Source organism: Mixophyes fleayi, chromosome 2, assembly GCF_038048845.1.
Source record: "Mixophyes fleayi isolate aMixFle1 chromosome 2, aMixFle1.hap1, whole genome shotgun sequence".
Lineage (NCBI taxonomy): Eukaryota > Metazoa > Chordata > Amphibia > Anura > Limnodynastidae > Mixophyes > Mixophyes fleayi.
In genome coordinates this window covers 265,988,248-266,011,992 of record NC_134403.1, presented here as the reverse complement: position 1 = coordinate 266,011,992, position 23,745 = coordinate 265,988,248, and the positions used below count along the sequence as shown (strand labels likewise).

Sequence of the window (23,745 nt, the reverse complement as noted above, 5' to 3'; positions counted from 1 at the left end):
CAAGGAGGGATGGCCGCCGGCCCTGAAGTGAGTTCCCTGCAAAAAAATTATATCACCATTAAGTTTATGTAGCGTATGGAATAACATAGAGCGCTTTTGAGGTGTGTTAAGCCCTTTAACATTGAGGGAGAGTGACGTAAAAGTCATGATCAGTATTCTAGGGAGGAATACAAAAAAATAGAGAAATAGTCTCCAAAGCTGCAATACAAGGGGGTTAGGGAGAAGGAAGGGAAGGATTGACCAGGGAGGGGAAAAGAGAGTAAAGGAAAGAAAAAATGTATGAGTAAGTGAAGAAGAAAAGAAAGGGAGTAGGTCCGAGCCTCAAAGGCTGAGGTGAAACCTACTAGGATAGTGCCTAAAAAACCCTATGTAAGCCAAAAAACTAGGCAGGTTATGCCTATTCTAGTATCTGAACTAAGGCACAGAGTTCGGGAGTGCGTAGAATATTCAAACTTCAAGATAAACATTTAAGTAAATCCCAGTATATATGGGTGCGCGGCTAAGAGGACAGAAAGTGTCCCCCGCCCGTCTGTAAATAAAACATTAGAGTGAAACATCAGCTAAACATGTAACCAGTAACAACTAAATGTAAGGTGTTGAAAAAACCCAACATGACTATGTGAACATTTGTAAAGAAATTAAAATAGTGTATAAGCATTTGAAAATTGAGAGGGGACAAAAAAAAAGATAAATAAAAGCACAAAGTTACTTCAAGTATTCACAATCAAAGAAACAGCTTTACAAATCACGGAGGTTGTTGTGAAGAGCTCTGGGAATCTCCTACGGTCCTGTCTAGACGGAAGAGATGGAGCCTTTGAAGTAAGTTCTTTCCTTCGTTAGGGGTACGAATCGATTCCTGACAGCCCTCCACTTCGATTATTAGGCGGAAAGGAAACCCCCAGCGATATTTGTAGCCATTCTCTCTGAGGATGCGTGTTACCTCCCTAAGATCCCGCCTCTTGGCTATCGTTGAGGGAGCAAGGTCTCGGGATATTTGGATACGGGTTCCTTCGAAGAGAGTGTAGGAGGTATTCCTGACTGCATTCGATATGAGCTCTTTGGTTTTTAAGGATAGCAAACGCAAAATCACATCCCGAGGAGGATCAGCATCCTTCGGCTTAGGTCTCAGAGCCCTATGTACTCGCTCGATCTCCAACGGGTGATTGAATAATGTGGAGTTCAGAGAGGAGAAGAGTCTGGTCACGTATTCCTCCTGATCTTTAGGTTCGACTGATTCAGGGATATTGCGTAGCCTGAGATTGTTGCGGCGCTCCCTGTTCTCCACATCCTCCAACTTATCTCTCATGAAGTCGTTTTCCTTGAGTAGAAAATCCAGATCCTTTGAGGCCTCATTTTGAAAGGTGAGCGATGACTCCATTTTGTTTTCCAGAGCCTAGGTTCTCTTGGAGATAACAATCATTTCTGCTTTAAGATCCCCTATAGCTTTCTGAAGATCCACAGAGAAAGCGTTAGTACGCTCAACAATTAGGTTCCGTAATTCAGCAAAGTCTGCCTTGGTTGAGGGGATGGTTGTGGATGGAGGGTCCTGTTCGCCAGGGTTCCCAGAGGGTGAGTGAGGAGGAGATGAAGTAGGAGCTTTGTCTTGGCAGGAGAAGTGTTGAGTAATCTATCCTGTCGTACCCCTACGACCTCTTCCTGCGGATTTATTCATGTTGGATGCAAACTGGCTAAGGAGCTGTACACTGATGTTTGAGTATGGAGCAGACGGATGGGGTCTAGGTCTAGGTGGACATAACTCCGGTCTCCGCTATAGCAAAGTTTCCAAACACAGGTGTGTCAGAGTCGGATGCTGAGGGAGTCAATGATATGTCAGGGAATCAGTAGATATGAAAAGTTGCTACTGCTGCGTTTAGTAGTTGTAATGAATTTCAGTGGCCACTAGGGGGCAATATAGCTCCACGGAGACACAAAACAGAACAGAGCAGCCAGATTATGTAGTGCTGGTTGTTAGATGGCCAGGCAGGTGAGGCCAAAGACCAGTAGGTAAGTGGCTCCAATGGAAGGTAGGTGTCACGGCGCTTACCTGTGTCAGCGCCGCTCCTTCGTTCTGTACTGCCGCACTTCCGGGTAGGTCCTGGCGGCAGGTCAGCTGATCTGGGCGGGGAATTCAAACTCCTACTTCAGGACTGCTCTGACACACTGTAGGTGTCAGAGCAACGTGTTACGTGTATCTGGCTGCACTTCCTGTGCTTTGACTTCCCTGGTGTTCTCCTTTGTGACTGTTGATCTCTGTGTACCGAACCAGCTCTCCTTCAGACCATTCTACTGCCTAACCCCTGGTACTGCATAACGGACAGATCTCTGTGTACCGAACCAGCTATCCTTCAGACCATTCTACTGCCTAACCCCTGGTACTGCATAACGGACAGATCTCTGTGTACCGAACCAGCTATCCTCCAGACCATTCTACTGCCTAACCCCTGGTACTGCATAACGGACAGATCTCTGTGTACCGAACCAGCTATCCTCCAGACCATTCTTCTGCCTTATCCCTGGCACTGCATTAACGGACGGATCTCTGTGTACCGAACCAGCTATTCTCCAGACCATTCTTCTGCCTTATCCCTGGTACTGCATTAACGGACGGATCTCTGTGTACCGAACCGGCTATTCTGGACTACGCTTCTGCTCCTGGGGCTGTACCGTGGATTGACTCCTGCATTCCACCAGTCTCTACTCCAGACTACTACCTTCTGAATATACGGTTAGTGACTTCAGTTATCTATTCTTCTGTGGATCTGCCCGTGCCGCTACATGTCCATCTCATAGAACTCTCTCCTTACGTCAGTAGGCTAACCTGGGGGCCGCGACCTGCGGTTCTCCGGCAGCAAAACCCACCCTGCCTTGCGGCGGTTCTTGGAGAAGACCGGGAGGGCCGTTAGACTCCGCGCCCTAGGAAGGCCGGCGTAAATACTGACTAAGGTAACCTTGAAACCTAACAGTAGGTAGGGCCACTGACACAGCAGAGATGATGATCGGGCAGTGGACACCTCCACACGGACCACACAGTGCAGCTGGGTAGGAGAGATAGAGTGGGTAGAATTACTCACTGCACTAGACATCAGGGGTCCTCCCGATGATGCACCCTCCCTGGAGAAGGAGGAAGGCAGGAGGCAAAGTCCACAGTAGCGGGCGCCGTCCCCGGCCAGCAAGATCCAGGCCCTCCACAGGTGCTCGTCGGCTTTTCAAAGTGTGGGCCCTGAAGGTAGTGGGATCCGTGGGGTCAGTATTGAAATTCTGTTGCAAGCAGTGGAAAGGAGCCCACGATACGGCAGCCGCCGGCTTGTGTAGTAAATTCTCTGGCAGCGAGATTGCGCTGCCGCTAAGCTCCGCCCCCCACCGGAAGTTGAAGAACTCCTGGCACTTCAGTCCGAGGATGTCGCCGGAAGTAGGCCCCAACCTCGTCGGCCAGAGCGGGTCTCGACTGGGACCAGAACCGAAGTCCAATACCTCCGCAGCCGACTCCACACCAGACCCTCCACGCGGTGGTGACGACCAGCTACGAGCCAGACACAAGCCGCGGGGCCCAGATGCCGGAAGGTAAGCAGCGGAGGGGAAGTTCACGGGGCTAAGAGGTGTCTCGGGAGGTATGCTGAGCGGGGACTGCCAGCCAGGTGAAGGGGGAGGCGGCAGGTGTAGTCAGCGCTGGCCCGACCTCACTCGGAAGTACCCGCAGGTCCGCACAAATTTCTCTCCTGGCACACCGATCTCTCCTCTAGTTAATATGTTATATTTTACAGAGGGGCACACAAGTGAGGGTCTTTTTCTAGCAATTTAGGGGCTAAATAGACAGAGCTCCAGGAAAACGTGTCCAACCAGTATGGCCTCCAAGCCACGCCCCCCTGTAGTGAGTATTTATATATTTCTAATCTCACGTCCTAAATCCTAAAATTATAAAATAACTGAAAATGCAGCCAAATGTATACCAGTGGAAATGTAAATAGAAAATATTATGTTTTGTCTTATACTGCTCCTTGCTACACTCTAATTTTGGGGATGAATTCATGGAAAGTACGGTATGTTTGTCAGCTAATGGGATATTTGTCAATAATATACATTTATATATACCCGTCAATGATGTAACTTGGCCCTGTTTGTAAATATTTAACATGTCGATATATGTGATGTTTCCTTTTGATGTGCTAGAGAGTAGTTATACTTAAAGGTGTACTAACTAGGCATTAGTTGTCTGTAGGTACAAACCACTTTTGTAACTTAAGGCTATATATGTTGTTCCAGGTGAGTGGACATAAAGGAGCCATGAAGATTGTGGAAAAGTTAGAGTCTCATGGAGTTAAGTTGCTATTTGTAGCGGATGAGGGATTGGCAGTCCTTGATGGCGTTATTCAAGGAGTCAAAAGACCTTTTGCCCTGTAAGTAATTAGGTAATGCTTGTATCAAACGTCAAAACTAAAATCTATGGTTATCTGATTTAGAGAGAAAAACATTCCCTTATTGTCACAAGGATTTGTTTTCTCTGAAATGGTGCGTACAGAATAGGCATACCTCTTGGTACAGTACTTGCTTATAATTGTTAAATAATGTAGCCAGGTTATACATGTATAAGAACAACTATCTATGTGTCATAATTGTTTATAATATCATTTCAGTTATTTTTTCTTTAAATATATGTGAACTCCCTGAAGTGGTCAGTAATTTAACACCTTTCATACACAAGCAAAACATGATTACATCATAATCTGACACAATGGTAAACCCTGTGGAAGGGGTCTTTGTTTCCCAAAATCTTACATCTTCCATGGAATTAGTTAGCCATAAAACAGTTTCATCTGTATACAACATCTGCTGTTTTCCACAACTGCATTGATCCCGTATCTATCATAATCTAAACTATTATTGTTGATTCAATGTCAACATTTAATTAAGTTTTCCCTGTATTGTAGGATGTAACCTGGCTCCACAAAAGTCTGTTAGGGCGAACTATTAATGTCCACTTGAGTTTTTATAAAGCATGACAGCATGTTTTGCACATGAAGGTCCCAACACAACTTTTTCCATGTTTAACTTAATGTATTTTGTCTTTCTAATTCAACTAGGCCATTAAAAACTCATAAGCTTATATTACTTTGTGTTGCCGCTTTTGCTCTTTCTAAAGTCACCTTGTCATAAACCCCATCTCATTCCAAAAATCCATACACTCCATCAGCATTTTTCTTTCTGAGAATCAGTCTAACCTCTTTCCACAAGTCTTTCATACAATTAACGTTTACTATTTAGCAATCTGCATAAATCCCAAACTCACTTTGTTTTGCATGATTTAACACATTGTTTCCCAATGAATATTGGAACTTTTTATTTCAAATGCAGTACATTATAATGTTATCTTATGACACAGGGCCAACATTACTTTTCTAGTGACAGTAACGTCATGAGAGTGTGACATACACTAAAAATTAATATATTTGAATGTACTTTTGATTCAAGAAACATATGAGGGTGCAGTTATAAAGGGCATGGTGTAAAGAAGAAGCACTATCTTTGTTCACCAACATACTTCTGTTGAGGCTTCCAAAACTTATATATTGGAAATAAATGAAAGCATCTAGCTGTTATATACCCAAAATACATAAATATATAAAATGCAAAAAACATATTGAATACCTGATAAAGGAGATTTGTTAGGACAAACTAGCGATTAGTACATAATGAGAAATTAAGTAAAAGCTAAGGTTCCTTCTGAGACTTCCATACCATTACCCCTTAATGCAGCTCAATCTCCAATGCTTAGACGCTTTGTTTTATTAGGAGACTGAAGGGATCCTGTTTATAGTGGTGAGAAGAGATAAGTAAACCTCCTGAAAAGTTTTTACTTGTTTAAAATATTTAGACATTTCATTATCAAATACTAATGTCAATGCTATCAATATAATGCAGTGACCAACATTAAGTTATCAAATACCACAAAAAATGCACTTTGGTTTATATAAGTTTTTGTTGAATAAATAATTCCCTGGGGTAGAAAAGGTTAGTGCGTTCCTAGCTTTGTCTTCTCTATAATTGATTACAAATAGCACCAGGTCCACCAAAAGAGATACAAATGATTAATAAATCATTACAGCTTGAAGGGCCCAACTTTACATAATGATGAAAATTTTAGTTTGGTCTTAACTATATGGTGATTGCCTTAACTATATGGTGAAGGACTGAAATCCCAACGTGCCAAGATTACTAGAGCCTTTATTGACATATAAGCCAAGTTATAGCATATAAACACATTGTACTCTAGGATAGCTTTCTCCTGCAGATTATCATGTCATAAGAGATACCTGTGTGTTCAGGAACTAATTAGACATCTAGATGGACACCAAGGGGGTCATGTAGAGTTGAACGCAACTTATGTTAAATGTAAAATTCCGGCCGTACTTTACATTGTATTCCTAGCCACACATGTATTAAGATACGTGGGACTTGGAATAGTAAACAAAATGCAATCGTCACCACTGGTGATCTTACATCTGAGAGAAATCAGCCACATCAGATACACCACCTCTAGCTATATCTGTTATACTTCCCCACAGCATGGTGAGCAAGGCACATTAGACGCTCTTACTGCACTATGCCTACGACTGCCTGTCCACTACCTTCCCTGTTCCACCACTCTACGTAAAGAGAGGCGCACAGGGGAGACAGGTCTCAGTCTGACAGCAGTCTTGTAAAAAGTTCCTTTTCTGCGCTTAAGTCCATGACCTTCCCTATGCTTTCACGAATGTTGCCCGTGGCTCACTAAAGTTCTGCAGCCTTTGGCCACGGTTAAGAACAACGATGAGGGACGTTAATCCTTTGATAGAATCACTCAAGGGGTTAACGGTAAATGGCTCTAGTATTTTGATCAAAATTTATATTGCTAGTACTAGTTTTGCAGGGAAGTAATGAGGCTCTCCTATTTGGCAAGAAGAGAGCTTGACTTCGAACAGGCCTACCAAATACAAAAATAGGATGATAGCTTCTCTGTATCTGCTTTCTGTCTTGGGACATTGCACTCTTAAAAGTTGCACTTTTAAAGTTTAACTTTATTATCATTTTATTTACAGATTTTTCATTATGAGTAGATTTACTTTTTTCATTATCAAAATTCTCTATGAAGGTAAGTCTTGTGTTTTACAAATTTTTAAACATAGTTTCCTTTTTCTGTAGGATTGGTACCACTGAGAAAGGATCCATTACTATGAAACTGACTGTAAACCAACCACCTGGTCATTCATCCATGCCTCCTGCTGAATCTAGCATAGGGATCCTCGCAGCAGCTGTCTCCAGGTGAGGAGCCTCATACACATATTAAGTGAATCCTCTTTGTCTATGGCTGGAGCATGCAACACCTGTTATAAACATTCAGTTTAGTTCTAATGCAGGGCATGCAGCTTTGGCAGATGCATGTTTTGATCCGTGGCCCTTATTTATCATTTGATCTAGTTAATCTCACGGTGCTTGATTTATAACTTTCTTGTTAATATTTGTTGCACACCTGTCAGATAGTTTGTATGTGCTTTTGAAATGTATGTTTCTCTGTTGTCAGACAGAGCAAACCAGTGTATATGTAACACTGGAAAGCTGAATTATAGACACATGTACTACATGCAAAGACTTTAGTTATTAGGGATAATTAACAAATTAGCAAATCTAGCCAAAATGAGTCTTTAAATGAGCTTTGTTACTAAAGATATAATTTACTAACTATAACAGATGCCTGTTTGTCTGCATAGCACATATACCGGTTCTCACATTCTGATGTTGTGCTCTGTAAAATCACTTTGTGACTACATCTCCATTATCATGGGCCTAGGTAAAAATGTGTGCGGTAGAAACTAAAATAATCACTTATGTCCAATGTTCCTCAAACGCTTTACAGTATATTTCATAATACATTGAACATGTATTGGAGGTAATGCAGCGAGAAGGGGTTATTATTGCCCATTTGGTGGAAGTTGTGCCAAGATCCAGACCTATGGATGGGGGTCAGAATCTTTAGTTTTATGACTGTCATGATCTCACTAAGTCCAAAATAAATTTTATTCCCAAGCAGCAAAATAAATTCATAAGACTTATTTTGCGCTCAGCTTACTTGTCAGATTGCAACCTCTTGGAGAGGTCCGCGGCCTCAGCCCTTTCAATGGTCAAACGTGTTTGGCTAATCTAGCAAAAGAAATTTGGGTGTTTAATTTCTGTGCGTATAGGCTTTATTTCACAATCAGCCTCTCCTAAACATATGAACTTTTTCATGATCCTGGAGCAGACACTCAAGCATACCACTTGCTCTACTAGCATCCATTTTCGACCTCACCCAAGTGGACTTCCTCTCCTCACTATCTCCACACACCCTCTTCTCCCCTTCTCTTAATCCTTGTTACCACTCCTTTCCCCCTTTGCCTCCTTTTCCACACGTTTCTTTCTCATCCTTTTTCATATATTTAAAATGTGGGCATCAGCTAGTCATTTATTATAACAATAAGTGTCAGATACACTCTGCTCTGTACATAAATTGCTATGCTACAGGCGCAGTAATTTATTTGTAACAGCTCCTAACACGGGTTCCCTAAGGGGCGTTTATAAATAGTGTATACAACGATTTCTTCTCAAAGTCTTCACCATAGCTTGTAGGATATGGAAAGGGATCCTTCCATCAAGGATCGACTTGGGAGACCCATTGTGCCCAGCACAAAGCTTCACTTGATAACACTATACACAGATAGTGGATTTACTTTTGTAAACCACTATGGTCTATTTATTGTTAGGGGTAGGAAAGTTCTTCTCCAGGTCCTAGTGCTGGGACTACATATTTATCATGTCTTGTATTTGCAGTATGTTTGCTATCAAAGTGGACTCTATGGGCCTGAGTCATTAAGGAAAGTAAGGCAAAAAAGGAGTAAATGTTCTTCAGGACAAACCATGTTACAATACAAAGGGTTCAAATTAGTTTATTACTTTGCACATAAGTGGCTGTTTTTTCATCTAGTACACAAATACTTGATAGCTTTATTTGTACACTGAAATTTAAAGTTGATCTAGGACATGTCCTTAAATTTACCTCCCCCTCCAATGCAACAAGGTTTTGCCTAGGTGGAAAGTTACTTCTTTTTTATGCATTGCTCTCATTAATGACTCAGGCCCTATATGTGTAACTTACATTTAATGCATTTAATAAATTGTGCAAAAGACCTTCAATTGAATGTTTAGGGCTCAAGTTTATTGACACATGTAAAAAGCAAGTATTTTTCAGGGAAAAAAGCCTGTACAACCAGCACCCTAAATGTGCCCTCTCTAATCCTTGAGTCACATTTGTTATTTATCTACAAAATAGAATATAAGGCACAGGAGAATGCTCACCCCTCATTTAGCGAGGAATGCCCTCATTCATCCAGCTCTTCCCAACAAAAGTAGCAAAATCATGCTCCTCAGCAGAACCACTAATATATGGAGTTCAAATATATAATTTGTGGCTTTAAATACAAAGTAAAAAAAAAAGAAAAACAAAAGTATTTTAAATTTCATGTAAAGCTGCATTACCAACCAGGAAACCTTTTTGGCCACGGGTGCTGCTCCATGCAGCTGTTTTTTCTCGCCCTCCTCCATTTATCTCAGCTGAAAAACTGGGGTGTGGCGGAAAAACCAGTCACATGTGCAATCACAAGACTGTGGCTTGTGATTGGTCCTCCCACTGCCATTTAAAGATGATTAACAAATACAATTTGCCGGCAAAGCCCTGACAAAAATGGCTGCATGTAGCAGCTAAGGGGAGGGGGTAGATTTGGAAAAATGCATCTAACCATACAAATAAAGTAACAGCAGGGTATTTTTTGTATCTTGGTTTGCATTAATTCTACACTTAGGGATCCAAAGATGAACATCTTAAAATTCAAAGTAATGCAATGTTATATTGCTAGCTGAAATTATTACAGTGAAATCGAATTGCTCTTATTGTCAGTGTGACATGTCATCATATGAAGGAGGTTCAAAAGTCTGTTGTGACGTATATTGCTGCAAACAGGGATTTATAATTACTGATCAAAGTAGGTGACAGACTTTAAGAGGGATATGATAACACAGATTTCTGAGTGATTTTTGTGTAAACAGAGCTCTTCAGTGAAGGGCAATATGGCACAAATCACAAAATATCAAAATATTTCTTGGGGGATTTGCTACCACTTTGGGAGATCTAAACTCTATTCAGTATAGTTTTATGTATGCTTTTCTCTATTAAATATAGATTTTTAAAACACCACAGTTATTTTTTTGTTTTCAAATCTGCAAAGGTTGGAGAACAATCCAATGCCCAACTTGTTTGGTGAAGGTCCCGAGGCTGCCATGTTTGAGCAACTTGCAGGAGAGGTAAGAGTTAAACTTCTTTACCATTTAGAAACCATAAATTCTTACCAAAGTTTATACACCTATGGTCCATTTGTGTATTAGATTAAAAATACCAATATGCTTTAGCAATAAACATGTTTTTTTTTTCATAACCATTATTAAAAAAACTGTGACAAACAAATTGTTAAACTCACCCCAAATAAACGGCAATAGAAGATGTGTGTTTACCTATTGAGCAGCTACACAATGTGACTGTCATTTTGTGTTCCAGTTTATGTTCCCACTCAATGCCATGATGGCAAACCTGTGGCTCTTCTCTCCAATCATCGGAAGGTGAGCAGTTTTGAGTGTACGTCAGTCACAAACATAATGCTATTAAAAGCCGCTTTTTAAAATGTAATCTTTCTAATCGTTATTTTGTTATCAACTCTAATAAAAGTTAATTTGTTTTCATTTTCAGAGTACTGGAACGGACCCCATCAAGCAATGCTTTAGTGCGGACAACCACGGCACTAACCATCTTCAATTCTGGAATAAAGGTATTAAAATAAATTCTCACTTTTTGGTTCTTTACGGTTATATACCGCATTACACATTTTCCTTTTCTCTTTCCTAATTCTATGTCATCGACTAACACATGGAGAAGTCTGTTTATTGGAAACTACAGCCAATTCAAACAGTTCTGTTAGTTGTATTTCCATTGCTAGGAATATTTCTTTTACAGATAAAGTCTTGCACTTTAGCAATCCTCAATTTTTTTTTATTTTTTTTCTCAGTCAAATGTGATCCCAGCCGTGGCAAGAGCTACTGTCAATTTCCGACTTCACCCAGCACAGACAGTTGATGAGGTAAGAAAGTACATAAAATGTGTGTCCTAGGCTGTGAGCTGGCGCATTCAGCAACTCACATTTCATATTTCTACAATTTGTTAAACTTAGATAGTATGCTTACTGAGATTGTGCACAATTTTAGCATATTTCTGGGTGTTTGTGGAGAGTATGACTTAGGAGTCGTGTGTTGCTTATATGTAGTCAGAATCTTGTTGGGAAAGCCCTTAAAAATCTTAGTAACTTTTGGGATAGAAGTATCTAGAATGGGAGGTAGTGGGGGGAGATTAATCGTTGACACAAGACTTTCTACCATAACAACCTTACAACTGGATTAAAATCTGCATGTCTTGTTTAGCTCCATTGCTCCTCAAGTGGCTCACCCCAATGAGCAGTACTTGTTCATTCTTTCTGTGCTGGATTTGTACTAATGATCTTCGTAATCTGTGATTAGTATGTGTATAGGTTTGCAAAAGTAAAGTGTCCCATGCCATGATGATCATTGGTGTCTACTCCATGTGCTGCTATGTATCGGTTACGATACATCAAATTTTCAAACGTTTTCTCGGTGCACAATACTATACCTGAGCAACAGTTTCTCTAATTTTATTGCATCCTAGTCTGAATTGTTTCTTTTGATCTTCCGCTTCTGACCTGGCTAATCATCCAGCCATCTCTATCTACTTGTGACCCTGACCTTCAGTTCATTTCCTGACATTAAACTTGTATTGCTATGTTTGTGTCTTGTCCGTTGATTTTTAGTCACAGCCTGTAGGTGTCCACTGCACAGTTCACCAAGTCCTTGTGGGGTCCCTTGTGAAGACAAGACACTTATTTAGACTTTGGTAAGCCAGCATGAATCACTTCCAGCATACTCCAAGAGCCTGTGTTCTCTTACAGTGCATGACACTCATTAGCTTGACCTGTCCCCACATTCACATTCAGTTATTAAATCACTTATGGCTTTGAGGTTGACTTTCTCGCTTTGTCACACTAATGTAGTTTCAAATTCTCAAAGGTGTATATAGGATTTTTTGTGTACTGGCCACAGAGTTTTGTAATTATATACACACATTTGGAAAGCAAGGGTAGGGGTTGCAATGCAGAATCACCTTCTTTTGATGATGCCATGCCCACCAAGGCATCAGCAGTTTTAGCAAGAATACTAATTGGCAGCTTAATTGGCTGCTATTAAAATTGACCCTATTCTGTCTCTGTCTGTGTGTGTATGTTAGGGAATTTAGACTGTAAGCTCCAATGGGGCAGGGACTGATGTGAATAAGTTCTCTGTACAGCGCTGCGGAATCAGCGGCGCTATATAAATAAATGGTGATGATGATGAATACTAGAAATTTGACTTAATAGATTTGCCCTTTTGTAGTTATCCATAAATACAAAATGAAAACCGATATTAAGAATTACATTCCTCTGTACAAAATCACATTGCCATCCCAAATTGCCCAGACCCCCTTACACAGATGTTGTTACACAGATTCCTTTACTACTCCCTTTCCATTTACACTGAACAGACCCACTTTCTAGCCACGTTGCCCAGACACTATTACTCAAAGACTCCACTGCCACTATTAAATATATTTTTTATCTGTTAATTTTTATTAAATGCATCACTGCAATTTGTGAAGGGACAGGTTAATGCATACAAAATAATTGTTCTGATACATGCAATCCATTCCAGAGTGTGATGTCATAAGTTATGTCACCCATTGGGATTTCATCATTGATAATCCACATTGCAATTTGACTCACTTGATGTATGACATTGCCTATTGTCATGAATGACATGATATTGACAATATTCATTGTCATCATTTATCTTTATGTCCTCATATCCATGTCATTATTTATGTCAGTGCTGGGTAGCGTTTTCTGCTTAGTGCGCGCTAAACGTACAACCTCATTTAAAAGTATTGTATTAATGTATTATTGATTTTACCTACCATTTTTAGAGCCATACTTGCCAGACCCAATAAACAACCACACTACACATATCATATAACCATCCACACTGTACATACCTCATCACTCAGCATGTTGCACATACTCCACTCACTATCATTTTTTTATTAAACAATTATACTTATTAGTATACTACACTGCCAACTGTAGTTGCAGTCTGCAGTGTTGTATGAAAAGAAATAATGGAACACTAATACCCCTGAAACCTAGCTGCCTGGCTGAAACGCTACCTGCACATGCTATGCAAAAACAACAGCACATCAGTTCAGTAAAGTAATAGCTGGCTACCAGCGGGGTTGTAGGGAGATGAGAGCACAACAGACACTTCTGTTATAGTCTTAAAATGTAAAATCGTGCCCGCTCCCAAACATTAAAGGACTAGGAGGACAGTTTTCTGCACTTGGGAATCCTGAACTTGCTGCTCCCCTTCCCCCCGTTAATCTTTGGGAATTCTAAAATACACTTTTGCGCCTGGGTTGAGGAAATGTCACACCACTCAAAGCAAATAGTGCTACCTCAGTGATGGTGTTAAAACCTGGCTCTTTTTGCAGTAAATCAGGTTTCATCCATCTTTGCATCTTTTAGTCACCTTTAAGATGTTACAAAAGTAATTAAATCTTGTATTTGCTCATTTCTATCCATGATCCAATGGAAAATATTCTCCTTTGCAAAATATTCATCTTGCGTTTTTGGCGTGTAATACACTTTGTTACTTCTGCGCAAGTGCACCCAGCGCTAGTTCCGAAACTAGTGGTTTTTACACATGCTCAAATCGTATTATGTGGCAAAAAGGCCATTTGCGTTCAACGCGACATGAGCCCCTTAGTGTGCAAATAATATGTCTTTAGTGGTGTAGAACCATACCTTCCCACTGTCCCGATTTCAGAGGGACAGTCCCAAATTTAGGGCTCTGTTCCACTGTCCTGTCCGGGTACATTTTTTTCTGTGGGTGGGAATGTTAGAGGGGAAGAGAGATATCTAATAAGCAGCCTAGCGCTTCAGGGATATTGTTTTGGTCTGAAGTACATGTTAAAATATTTTTTATCTCTCCAGAGTGCATAGGTTTAGAAAATGCCAACATGCAAACTTCAGTTCAAGTTAGATATGAATGAAGAGCTGAACTGTGCTAAAAATGTATATATTTGCTTTTAGTTCTATAAAAGTAGAGTGATCTCAAATTTTCTTAAATGTCTGTTAGAAGAGGAGCGCCACACTCCGTCTCCATAGCAGTAATTCCCCAGTGGTCTAGCGGAGAGGAAGTGGGACAGGAGCCTCATATCTGCGCTATTATGCCTGCGCGAGACGTGAAACCAGAAGATCTCGCCTCCGATATTGAGAGTGAAAGAGACGGACGCAGCAAGAATAGCTGCGTGTTTGTATATCAATATAAGTTCCATAAAGCACCTAATAAGTGACCCTGAGGCTTCTCACAGATAATAGGAGAGTGCATAACAATAACTATCGTACACGGATGTGCAGATAGTGTTCAACTGCATGCATAGGGCTGCATATACACGTGTATGAACCAGCCTGCTGCTGTACAACTATCATCTGTGAGTCCCTGCACCAGCTCTTTTGTTACAAGTTCAATAAACCTGCAATTGGTTAAGTTTAAAGCGAGTAGGGCTTCACATCCATACTCAACACCGCTAACACCTATCACAGTATATCTACCCAAGAGTTCTGTTAATAGGCATAACCCAATAGTCTGATGATGTAACTCATACTTGCCCACTTTTAAACCTCAAAGTCATGTGACAAGTGTATTGGGGGGCGGGCGGCGCCATAGCGTCGCCAGGGCCCCGCCCCATACTATGAAATGTCTAAATGCATTGCATAGCAGGGGGCGGGGCTTGATGACACAAAGTTGCGTGACAGAATAAAATTAGATTCAAGTCATGTATATGTGCCACTAGTTAGCACAGAACATCTGTGTGAAACTAGGACGGACTATAAAAACATATTATATCCTCAGTACATTGAAACCATGTTTATTTTTCTTTATATTATGTATTTAATGCCAAAAATGAAGAAAAAAAAACAACATTTTATAAATACTGTTAACAGTTGTTCTTTTATTTTATGTTACACATTTTTTATATGTGCTTTGTTTTGACCTTTTATTGTACATATGCATGTGCGTATAATGCAGTCGCGTGTGTGTGTGTGTCTACGGCCAGTACTCTTTAGCTAGAGCGTACTTACACCCAGATTCAATACGAAACTTATCTTGAGATACGTTTCAAGTTGAATACAGTCGGAACTACGTGCAAGTTCCGTGATCTTTATTAAAATGTAACTTACATGCAAGTTGTGTTCGGACATTAATCAGGCCTGTAGTTTGCAAAGAAAAATGTAAAGGCAAATTGATATGTAAATTGATGAATTGTAAAACTTTGCAAATTGCCCAGGCCCTGCTGGTGAGTCATAATAATAAATACAGGGACTCATTCTAAGGTTATCTGATCCATTATCTTCTCTGAGGAAAGTCATTCCAATAGCAGCAATAATGGCATCATCACACCAAGCAGCAATGCATTGGGGCAGTATATGCCAGAGGAATCTGGGAGGATGGCAGCCTTGGGAATAATGTTTGGGCAAAAATGTGCATACTAAATGATCCATTATTATCGTCACAATCCCCACTTTCAATCTCCTGTATTTTTATCCGGATCTGAATGTAATTAAGCACTTCTTCCACTTCTTGTTCTGCCTTCCCATCAACATTATTATTATCTTTAGAACAAGGATGTTGCATTATCTCTTCAGAAATTAGTCACTTTTCAGCTGCCAAAGCTGTTCCCTACATTAGCGATACCAGTTATTGAATATCTTGCTTTGTGACCAAAATGTTGCTTCTTTTGGTGTTTCTGAGTTTGTGTCAAGATGGCCACCATATAAGGACATTATCAGAGGGAAGGGGGGCAAGACTAGACTGAGCAGCCTATTAAGAACATTTAAAGATGAAAAAAATGCAGGCGGTCCAGTGACCCAGCTCAAGGTTGCCCACTATGGGAACGGTCCCGGGGGCAGATGCCCCTCTGCCCCTGGACATTATATCCTTTTAGTATTCAGGTGCTGGTTCTACTTCTGCTAAGGGAGATTGGAGGAAAGGGGGTGCCCTTCAATGTTCACACTAGTGATATGTGAGTCAGCTTGTTCCTATATAGCTCATTTCAACATGACTATTTTCCTCATCGTGACTATATGTATTTTTGCTACTACTGCTCAAAGTACAAGTACAGTAGCTGCCTTGCTTTGAATTTCGCCAAGTTTAATATAAAATAAATAAAAGGAAATATCGGAAAATGTTGCTGAAAAAGTGGACAGTGACAGTCTAATATTGCAAAAAAATAGTAGAAATTATGAAATATTGCAGAACAAAGCAATTTTCACAGTGATCAAGAGGTGCTTGTTAGACACTACTAGTCAGTGGGCAAAAGAAAAATGTTCCAATATTGTGGTACACCGAATTAAGATCAAATTGTTGACTTCTGACTGCTGTAGAGTTGTGCTGCTTTGCTGTTGCGAACTGGCAATACTAAATTGCAGTATGTATACTGCGCACACATTATTGTTTTGGTAGTGAAGAGTATGACCAGCAACTTTTAAGTTGCTTTAACAGACAACACAACCCTTTATAAGTTTGTGAAAGACAGTTACTAAATGCAGCAGGACAGACCCATTATCACAGTAATTAATAGGTGTGTTAGCCACTACTAGACAATGGGCAATTAACAACTGAATATTATACTAGTAAAACAGGACTTACATAAAATAGGGACATACAAGGAAGGCAAAATAAATGCAGATGTGAAAACAAAGGGTAGGGAAAGCCTCTCAATCTAGTGGGAAAGGGCACAGCTGAGACAAGAGGAGAGGGCAACATTTGTGAGGGTTAGTAGTATAGATAGGAGTATGATGAGCAGTAATAAAGAGGTGGGTTTTCAGAGAGTATTTAAAGATTCAAAAGCTGCGGGAGAGTCATCACGAGTGGTAGGGACTTCAGTAGGTGGGTAGTAGTACACAAGAAGTCTTGTAAGCACAAGTGAAAGGTGGCTATCAGAGGAGAGGTGCAGGTCTCGGGTAGATATAAGGGTATTTAAGAAGAGTTTCAAGTGGAGGTTTGAGATGTATGAAGGGATGGTGTTGACAGCTTTATAGGTGATAGTAAAGAATTTTAATTGGATTCTAGAGGCTATGAGGAGATGTAGGGATTTGCATAGTGGTGCAACTGATGTGGAACGGTAAGAATGAAGATCGCTCTTCAGCATTCAGAACGGATTGAAGTTGATATACCTGGGTATTCATGGGTGAGGGCAATGCCGGATAGGAGGAGGTTACAGTAGTTAATGGGGGAGATGAGTGAATGGATAAGCATTTTGCTTAAATCTTGTGTAAGAAAACTGCATATTCTGTCAATATTGCGAAGGTGGAGGTGACAGGACTGTGAGAGAAACTTGATATGAGGAATGTATCGGAGTAAATAGTGTTGACGGCGAGGAAGATTTGAATGAAGGTGACTCTGTGTAGTAATAGTAATTCTTCTGGTACACCAATTCAAGAAGGATTAATTGTATACATATCATCTGCTGTATTTAATACTCTTGCAATGCTCTGCTGTGTTAGTCCTAAAAGTGTGAGAATGCATGAAATATTTGTTTCTTTCCAGGCTCTGGATATTATAAGGAACACCATCATGGATGAAAGAGTGGAGCTTACTGTTCTCAACTCATTTGATCCTTTACCTATTAGCCCTTATGATGAGTCAAACTTCGGGTACCAAATTCTGCAACGCACCATTCATTCTGTCTTTTCAGGAGCTCCAGTTGCTCCAGGTATGATTGTGTTTCCAATACATCAGTAACAGTTCATGGTAAATCCTTGACAAGTGGATTTAAAAATAGACAAACTGGCATTGCTTGATTACTTGTTCACGTTCACCTTTCTAGCATCCTAGTATGGTCATTCTGAAAATCAACCAAAATTTACCATAAACAAAATCTGTCCAAATTGATAATTGGAGAATGCTAATGGATCTCAATGGAGTATATCCAGGTAAAAACAGTTATTATAGTAATTTACAGGAGATGATCTCATCTTCAGTAAATGGTAAAAGCATCTGTTTCCTGTAGTCTCCTAACATTGACTGCAGATCTGATGAGTGTTATCTTTGAAACAAGAGCAGCACTGACCTGATGCAATGTACCTCATAAGTGGATGACTGTGTAATTTTATAACTAATGTAATGAGATGAGTTTATGTAGGAAAACGGCAATAATGTGACTAACAACTGGTAGAGAAAAAGCAATATACACAGAGACTAACAGTAATGCAATTGTTCATTGACCGATTAGAGAGCTCATCACGGCAATGTCCGGTTGCGCTTATATCCGGGTCTTACGGTACCAAGCATCGCTGCAGAATGCTTCCACGGCTATTGAGAGGCACATTGCAGAGAATTGAATTCCCCCTCGTATAGTTAACTTTCAACCATCCAAGCTTACTAAACGTATTTTACTTAGCAATCATCTCTTCTAGAATGAGTTGGAGGCACTTTAACTTATAAACACTGTTTATTATATTGACGTAGTCCTTGTTTTCATAACCGTGATAAGTCACTTACATACAATATTATTTTTCTGAGCTGGTGAGGAGGTGGTGCTCTATGTATTGGAATGCACACCAGAGAAGAACTAACATCCACCTTGTGTTTCTCTTTCAGGTGTGTGCATTGGAAATACTGACAGCCGCCATTTTGTCAAACTGACTGACAGCATCTATCGTTTCAGTCCTTTAAAGCTGAAATCTGAAGATTTGAGCAGGTGATAAAATACAGGCAGAAATTTTTTTGTCTTCGACAGTGTGATCACTGTCGTTTCCATGTACAGGTGTACACACGTAGTGAGTGGTAAATTGACACTTGTCATTACTGTAACGTGCTCTGGTGTTTTAAGGAAAACACATAATATCATTCTGCTAAGGTTTTACAAAGCTTTATGTTTGTGTTTTGCATTGTTTAACATGCAATGCCTTTATTCTACCTACAAATGTCAATTTGAAGCAATAGATCAGTGTGACCAGCACCAGCCTGTTTAGTGAGGATTATATCTTCATTTGGTTGGGTAGGTGCAGCTACAAAAAAAAGAAAAAAGTGCTGGTGCTCCTCCCGACACCCATCCGTTGTATAACAGGGTAATCAGTAAAAATCATGACCCTGGGGTTACAACTCTGGCATCCCAGTGATGCACCAGCCCCATATCTGCCATTCCACTTGTACCCCTCCCTTAATTTACTAACATTTAATAATAAGCAACATAAAAAAAGAATGTAGCATTTACACACATACGCATTCAACATATTCCTTAAAACAATATGAACAATATTCTTCTCCACATAAGTTTTAAATAGGTTAGATATTGGTGTATTAGTCAACAAATCTGATGAGGAGACGAGTAGCTGTACATCACAAAAGACCATCTCATCAGTTATTCACTGGAAATTCTGTTCATTCAGCTTGGTCAAGTTTACTGAAAGTCAGAAATCTATTCACACACAATGGGTCTAATTCATTAAGGAGAGTAAAGGGAAAAAAATGAGTAACTTTCTACTTTGGCAAAACCATGTTGTAATGCAAGGGGTGCAAATTAGTTTATTATTTTGCACATAAGGAAAATACTGGCTGTTGTTGCATGTAGCACACAAATACTTGATCGCTTTATTTTTACACTGACATTAGAAGTTGATCTAGGACATGCCCTACCCCAATTGTAAATCTGTCCTCACATTTAAAATTTTCCTTCTCTTCTAATGCAACATGGTTTTGCCAAGGATCAAAGTCACTCATTTTTTTTTTTTTTTGCTTTAGTTTCCTTAATGAATCAAGCCCAATATCTTCACTGAAAAGGCATTTGTTACAACTTACTTTTGTTAGTTATTTATGGGGTGCCACAAATTCCATAGTGCTGGACAATCATTCAAATATAGATAAGACATAACAGCAGCATCACAAATAAGTGTAAACACCTAAGTAGCATAAATGAGTGTGAGTAAAAAAAAAAAAAAAAAAAATACTGTAGAGGCTCACAGAGACGGTAGCAAAAGACTTGACAAGGACATATTCGGAAGACGGGCATGTGACAATAGGTAGAGAGCACCATGCACATGAGCGCTTACATTCTAGAGGAATTAACTTATCCACAGAATAAATTTAATATTAAAATTAAGACATAATACATCTCTTAATATGCTACCATATTAAGCATTTATATTTACAAATAAAATCCACAATCCACCAATGACCCCATGCTGGCACTTCTAGTTCTACAAATGCTTGAAGTAGACTGTATTTTTGTTTAATTAACAAATAGAAAAGATTAACTTATCCAAAGGTAACAAGGAAATAATTAACTCTGAGCTTATGTTCTTCTCCCTCATCATGCATTGATTACCGCTCTGTATGATGACTGCATGTACTTTAAGCATGTTTTAAATTTCCCAGCATCCCTCTTAGAGCAATGAATAAATTAGAGACTCCACGGAGCAGCAAGAAATTGAACCTTATCAATGAGTTCCATGATGTGTGATCAAAGTAAAGCGTTCAAAGGGTGACGCGCTGTGTGTCTAGGTAACACTTGTTACATCTGTCGCAGTAAACCCAACACCGTCCACAAAAGTGAACATGTGGATTTTGACATTACAAATTGGGAAAACATTAGCAAGCGCGTGAATTGGAAAATAACAGTGCTATATCTAGTAATTGTAGATAACTAGTATAATATAACCATGTACTGTTTGTCATTTTTCAGGATTCATGGATTGAATGAGCGGATTTCCCTGGAGGGCTTAGAAAATATTGTACAGTTTTACTACCAGCTGATCCAAAATTCAGATTCTGATAAAGTTCCTGTATCTCATCGTGCCACTCATGAGCTATAGTGGTAAAGAAGGAAGAAGTCTTGAGTCCTCAGTCCCTAAGTCTGGAACGTTTTTTGGAACAGGTGTAGCTCCCCCAATTAGATTGCTTGGTTAAACTTAAATATATAGTACTCAACTAAAAGTGGGGAGATGTTTACTATAGAGAGGAAATGGCTGCTAACAAGAAACATACTTTTACTGTCACTGTGACTCATATTACCCACAAACAAAAAGTGCAAAATGAGGTATAAATGGACAATGAAGTTTCTGCCTGAAAAGAACTGAGAATAATATAAGTACTATTTGTTGACTTTACTTTGCAAAGCATTTACAAAAAACACACTTGTAAACTTATGAATACATAACTTTTTTTAAATCAGTAAAGTATTTTCACCTATCATGCCTCAGTTGTAATTGAATTTTGCTTCTTCAATGCTTGGGTGTCTGTAAAGGTCATTTTCTAAAGTGTGGGCTGGCAGTGCAAATATTGTTTTGTGCATTTGTTTTGCACGAATGCACCAATTTTTTATTTGGAAACGTCAATTATTTGATCAAAATGTTGCATTTTCTGAAAAGAGATGGGAAATTGGTATGTTCCTTGCTGAGTATGACATAGGTGATGGCACCTAGTTATGCAAAACAAACTTTAATATTGTGGGGCATGATTATTTAAAGCAGAACACCATTACCTTTCTTGCAGATTTGTTTATTTGTGTTGCCCTGAAATATAACAACAGATCTGCTGTGATAGAGCCACTACCATAACGAGGGCGAAGCAACTGAGGCCGCCACTCTGGGCGCAGTTCCATAGATGCACCAGAGCTGCCCACTATTTGCCCTGGTGTCCTGTATTTCAACAAAACCCTGCACTTAATTGCCTGGGCGGCATCTGCTTTCAGCTCCCTGAAGAGATGCCAGGCTTTATGACATCACACATTCTAATCATGTGGGCTGTTGACTTGGAATTTTCACTTCTCTACTGCGAATTGGACTAAGCCAGACCTGAAAATAGATCACACTACAAAGGATTCGTCATCTGCATTCACAGATATCAATATCAAGGAGAACTTGGTGTCTCAGCTCACAGATATCAACATCAAGGAGGAATTGGTGTCTTAGTTCACATTTGCAGGTGCAGCTGATCGAGACCTCACACATTTATTCTCATCGTCCATTAGAGAGCCCCAGACCGTCGGGCAAATGCAGGGAAGTGGCAGCAGTGAGACAGCTGCTTCTGCTGGGCCATGTCTGATATATCGACATCAAGGAGGACTTGGTGTCTCAGTTCACAGTTATAAATATCAAGGAGGACTTGGCACCTCAGTTTCCAGTCGATAACACGACAAAGGATCCATCAACTACTCTGCAGTGCCAGATATGGACATTGTTCAATCATTACATTATTATCTATAATAAAGTGGCCAGACAAGAATACCAAGAAATGCCAGATTTGGACAAGTCTCATGGCGATATCATCAGCAAAGAAGCCAGAACAGAAAACCGAAAATGCAAAAAATCTAAAATAAATTATTTTCAAGAATATTTTGTGCAAGCATCTGCACTGATAAAGTGCAGGAGCTGGAGTACAAGTGCAGGACATTCTAGAGATTTTTACACGTTTGCATACATTTGTATGACATTTACAAAAAAATAAATATTAAAAAAAAATGATATTGTTAAAAATCGTATTGTATTCGTTTAAATACATTACATAAATTCTTCAGAAACAGCTGGCAAAATCTGAATGTATTTTTAATATATTATGTGAGCTAACACAATGCTTTAATACAGGGTTGTCCAACCCGCGGCCCGCGGGCCGCATGCGGCCCAGCATGCCTGTAATTGTGGCCCAGCAGGAGTTTTGGTTGTGGCAAGGGGGCAGCGCTGTTATCACGTCATCACGTCCGATATCCATTGCGGAGCGCAGCACATAGGAGTCACCCGCGCGAACTATTAGCAGCAGTGAAACGGAAAAAACAAGAGAAGAGGATCAGAGAACAAGCCGATTAAAAGGTAAGTTAAGGGGTTTTTTTTTTTGTTTTTTTTTATTATTTCAAGGGACGCTGACCAGTGCATAAACTCACCTGGTCCTGGAGCATCACGGACCTTATCTTCCTGTCTTAATGACTGCTGCATTGAAGCCCTTGATAAAATGTAACAATATCACTTGATGTTTGACAGCAGCCATTAGCATGTCATTGAAGCACAGAGCAACAACAAGGAGCATTAGCAATGTTTTCTATGTTTTTTTTGGATGATCAGTTATCATTAGGGTTAGTGTATTTTATGTGCGGCCCAAAACAACTTGTCGCCTTCCAATGTGGCCCAGGGAAGCTAAAAGGTTGGACACCCCTGATTTAATACATTCTCAAGCATACTATATAGGAAAAAAAATTATCCTATGCATAACAAAAGCACTGATGCACAGTATTCATTTAACAACTTTGCTGCTAAGACCTTTTTTTTTTTTTAAAAAAAACGTTGCTCAGCCTATTTTGTGCCTTTTGGGGTGGCAACATTCCACCATCAATGTCAAACATTTTCTATGCAGTATCCATAAAAATCCAAATCTTGTTTTATTTACAGAAGAGTATGTACTAATAATGTAATTGGTCTCCATGTAAGATTGGAATGCACGTTCGTATCGAGAAGGTGTCAAAATAGTGGACAAAATTTTGTT

At 39.8% G+C, this 23,745-nt stretch overlaps 1 protein-coding gene across 2 annotated transcripts in view; it reads left to right on the top strand.

The window, feature by feature from the left end:
* The window catches only part of PM20D1 (peptidase M20 domain containing 1), a 34,453-nt gene extending 11,715 nt beyond the window's left edge, over window positions 1-22,738 (top strand). Inside the window, exons 5-14 of one of the 2 annotated variants that reach the window (XR_012688138.1) lie at window positions 4,261-4,394; window positions 7,177-7,296; window positions 10,290-10,365; window positions 10,616-10,677; window positions 10,805-10,883; window positions 11,121-11,192; window positions 17,821-17,986; window positions 18,874-18,973; window positions 20,957-21,150; window positions 21,803-22,738. Coding sequence is in view for 1 of the 2 variants with exons in the window: in XM_075196153.1 (XP_075052254.1) it covers window positions 4,261-4,394; window positions 7,177-7,296; window positions 10,290-10,365; window positions 10,616-10,677; window positions 10,805-10,883; window positions 11,121-11,192; window positions 17,821-17,986; window positions 18,874-18,973; window positions 20,957-21,086 (939 nt within the window). In the remaining variant the exon portion in view is untranslated. The remainder of the gene's footprint in view (window positions 1-4,260; window positions 4,395-7,176; window positions 7,297-10,289; window positions 10,366-10,615; window positions 10,678-10,804; window positions 10,884-11,120; window positions 11,193-17,820; window positions 17,987-18,873; window positions 18,974-20,956; window positions 21,151-21,802) is intronic. The other variant, XM_075196153.1, reaches the window with a different exon arrangement.
* The last annotated feature ends 1,007 nt before the right edge of the window (window positions 22,739-23,745 follow it).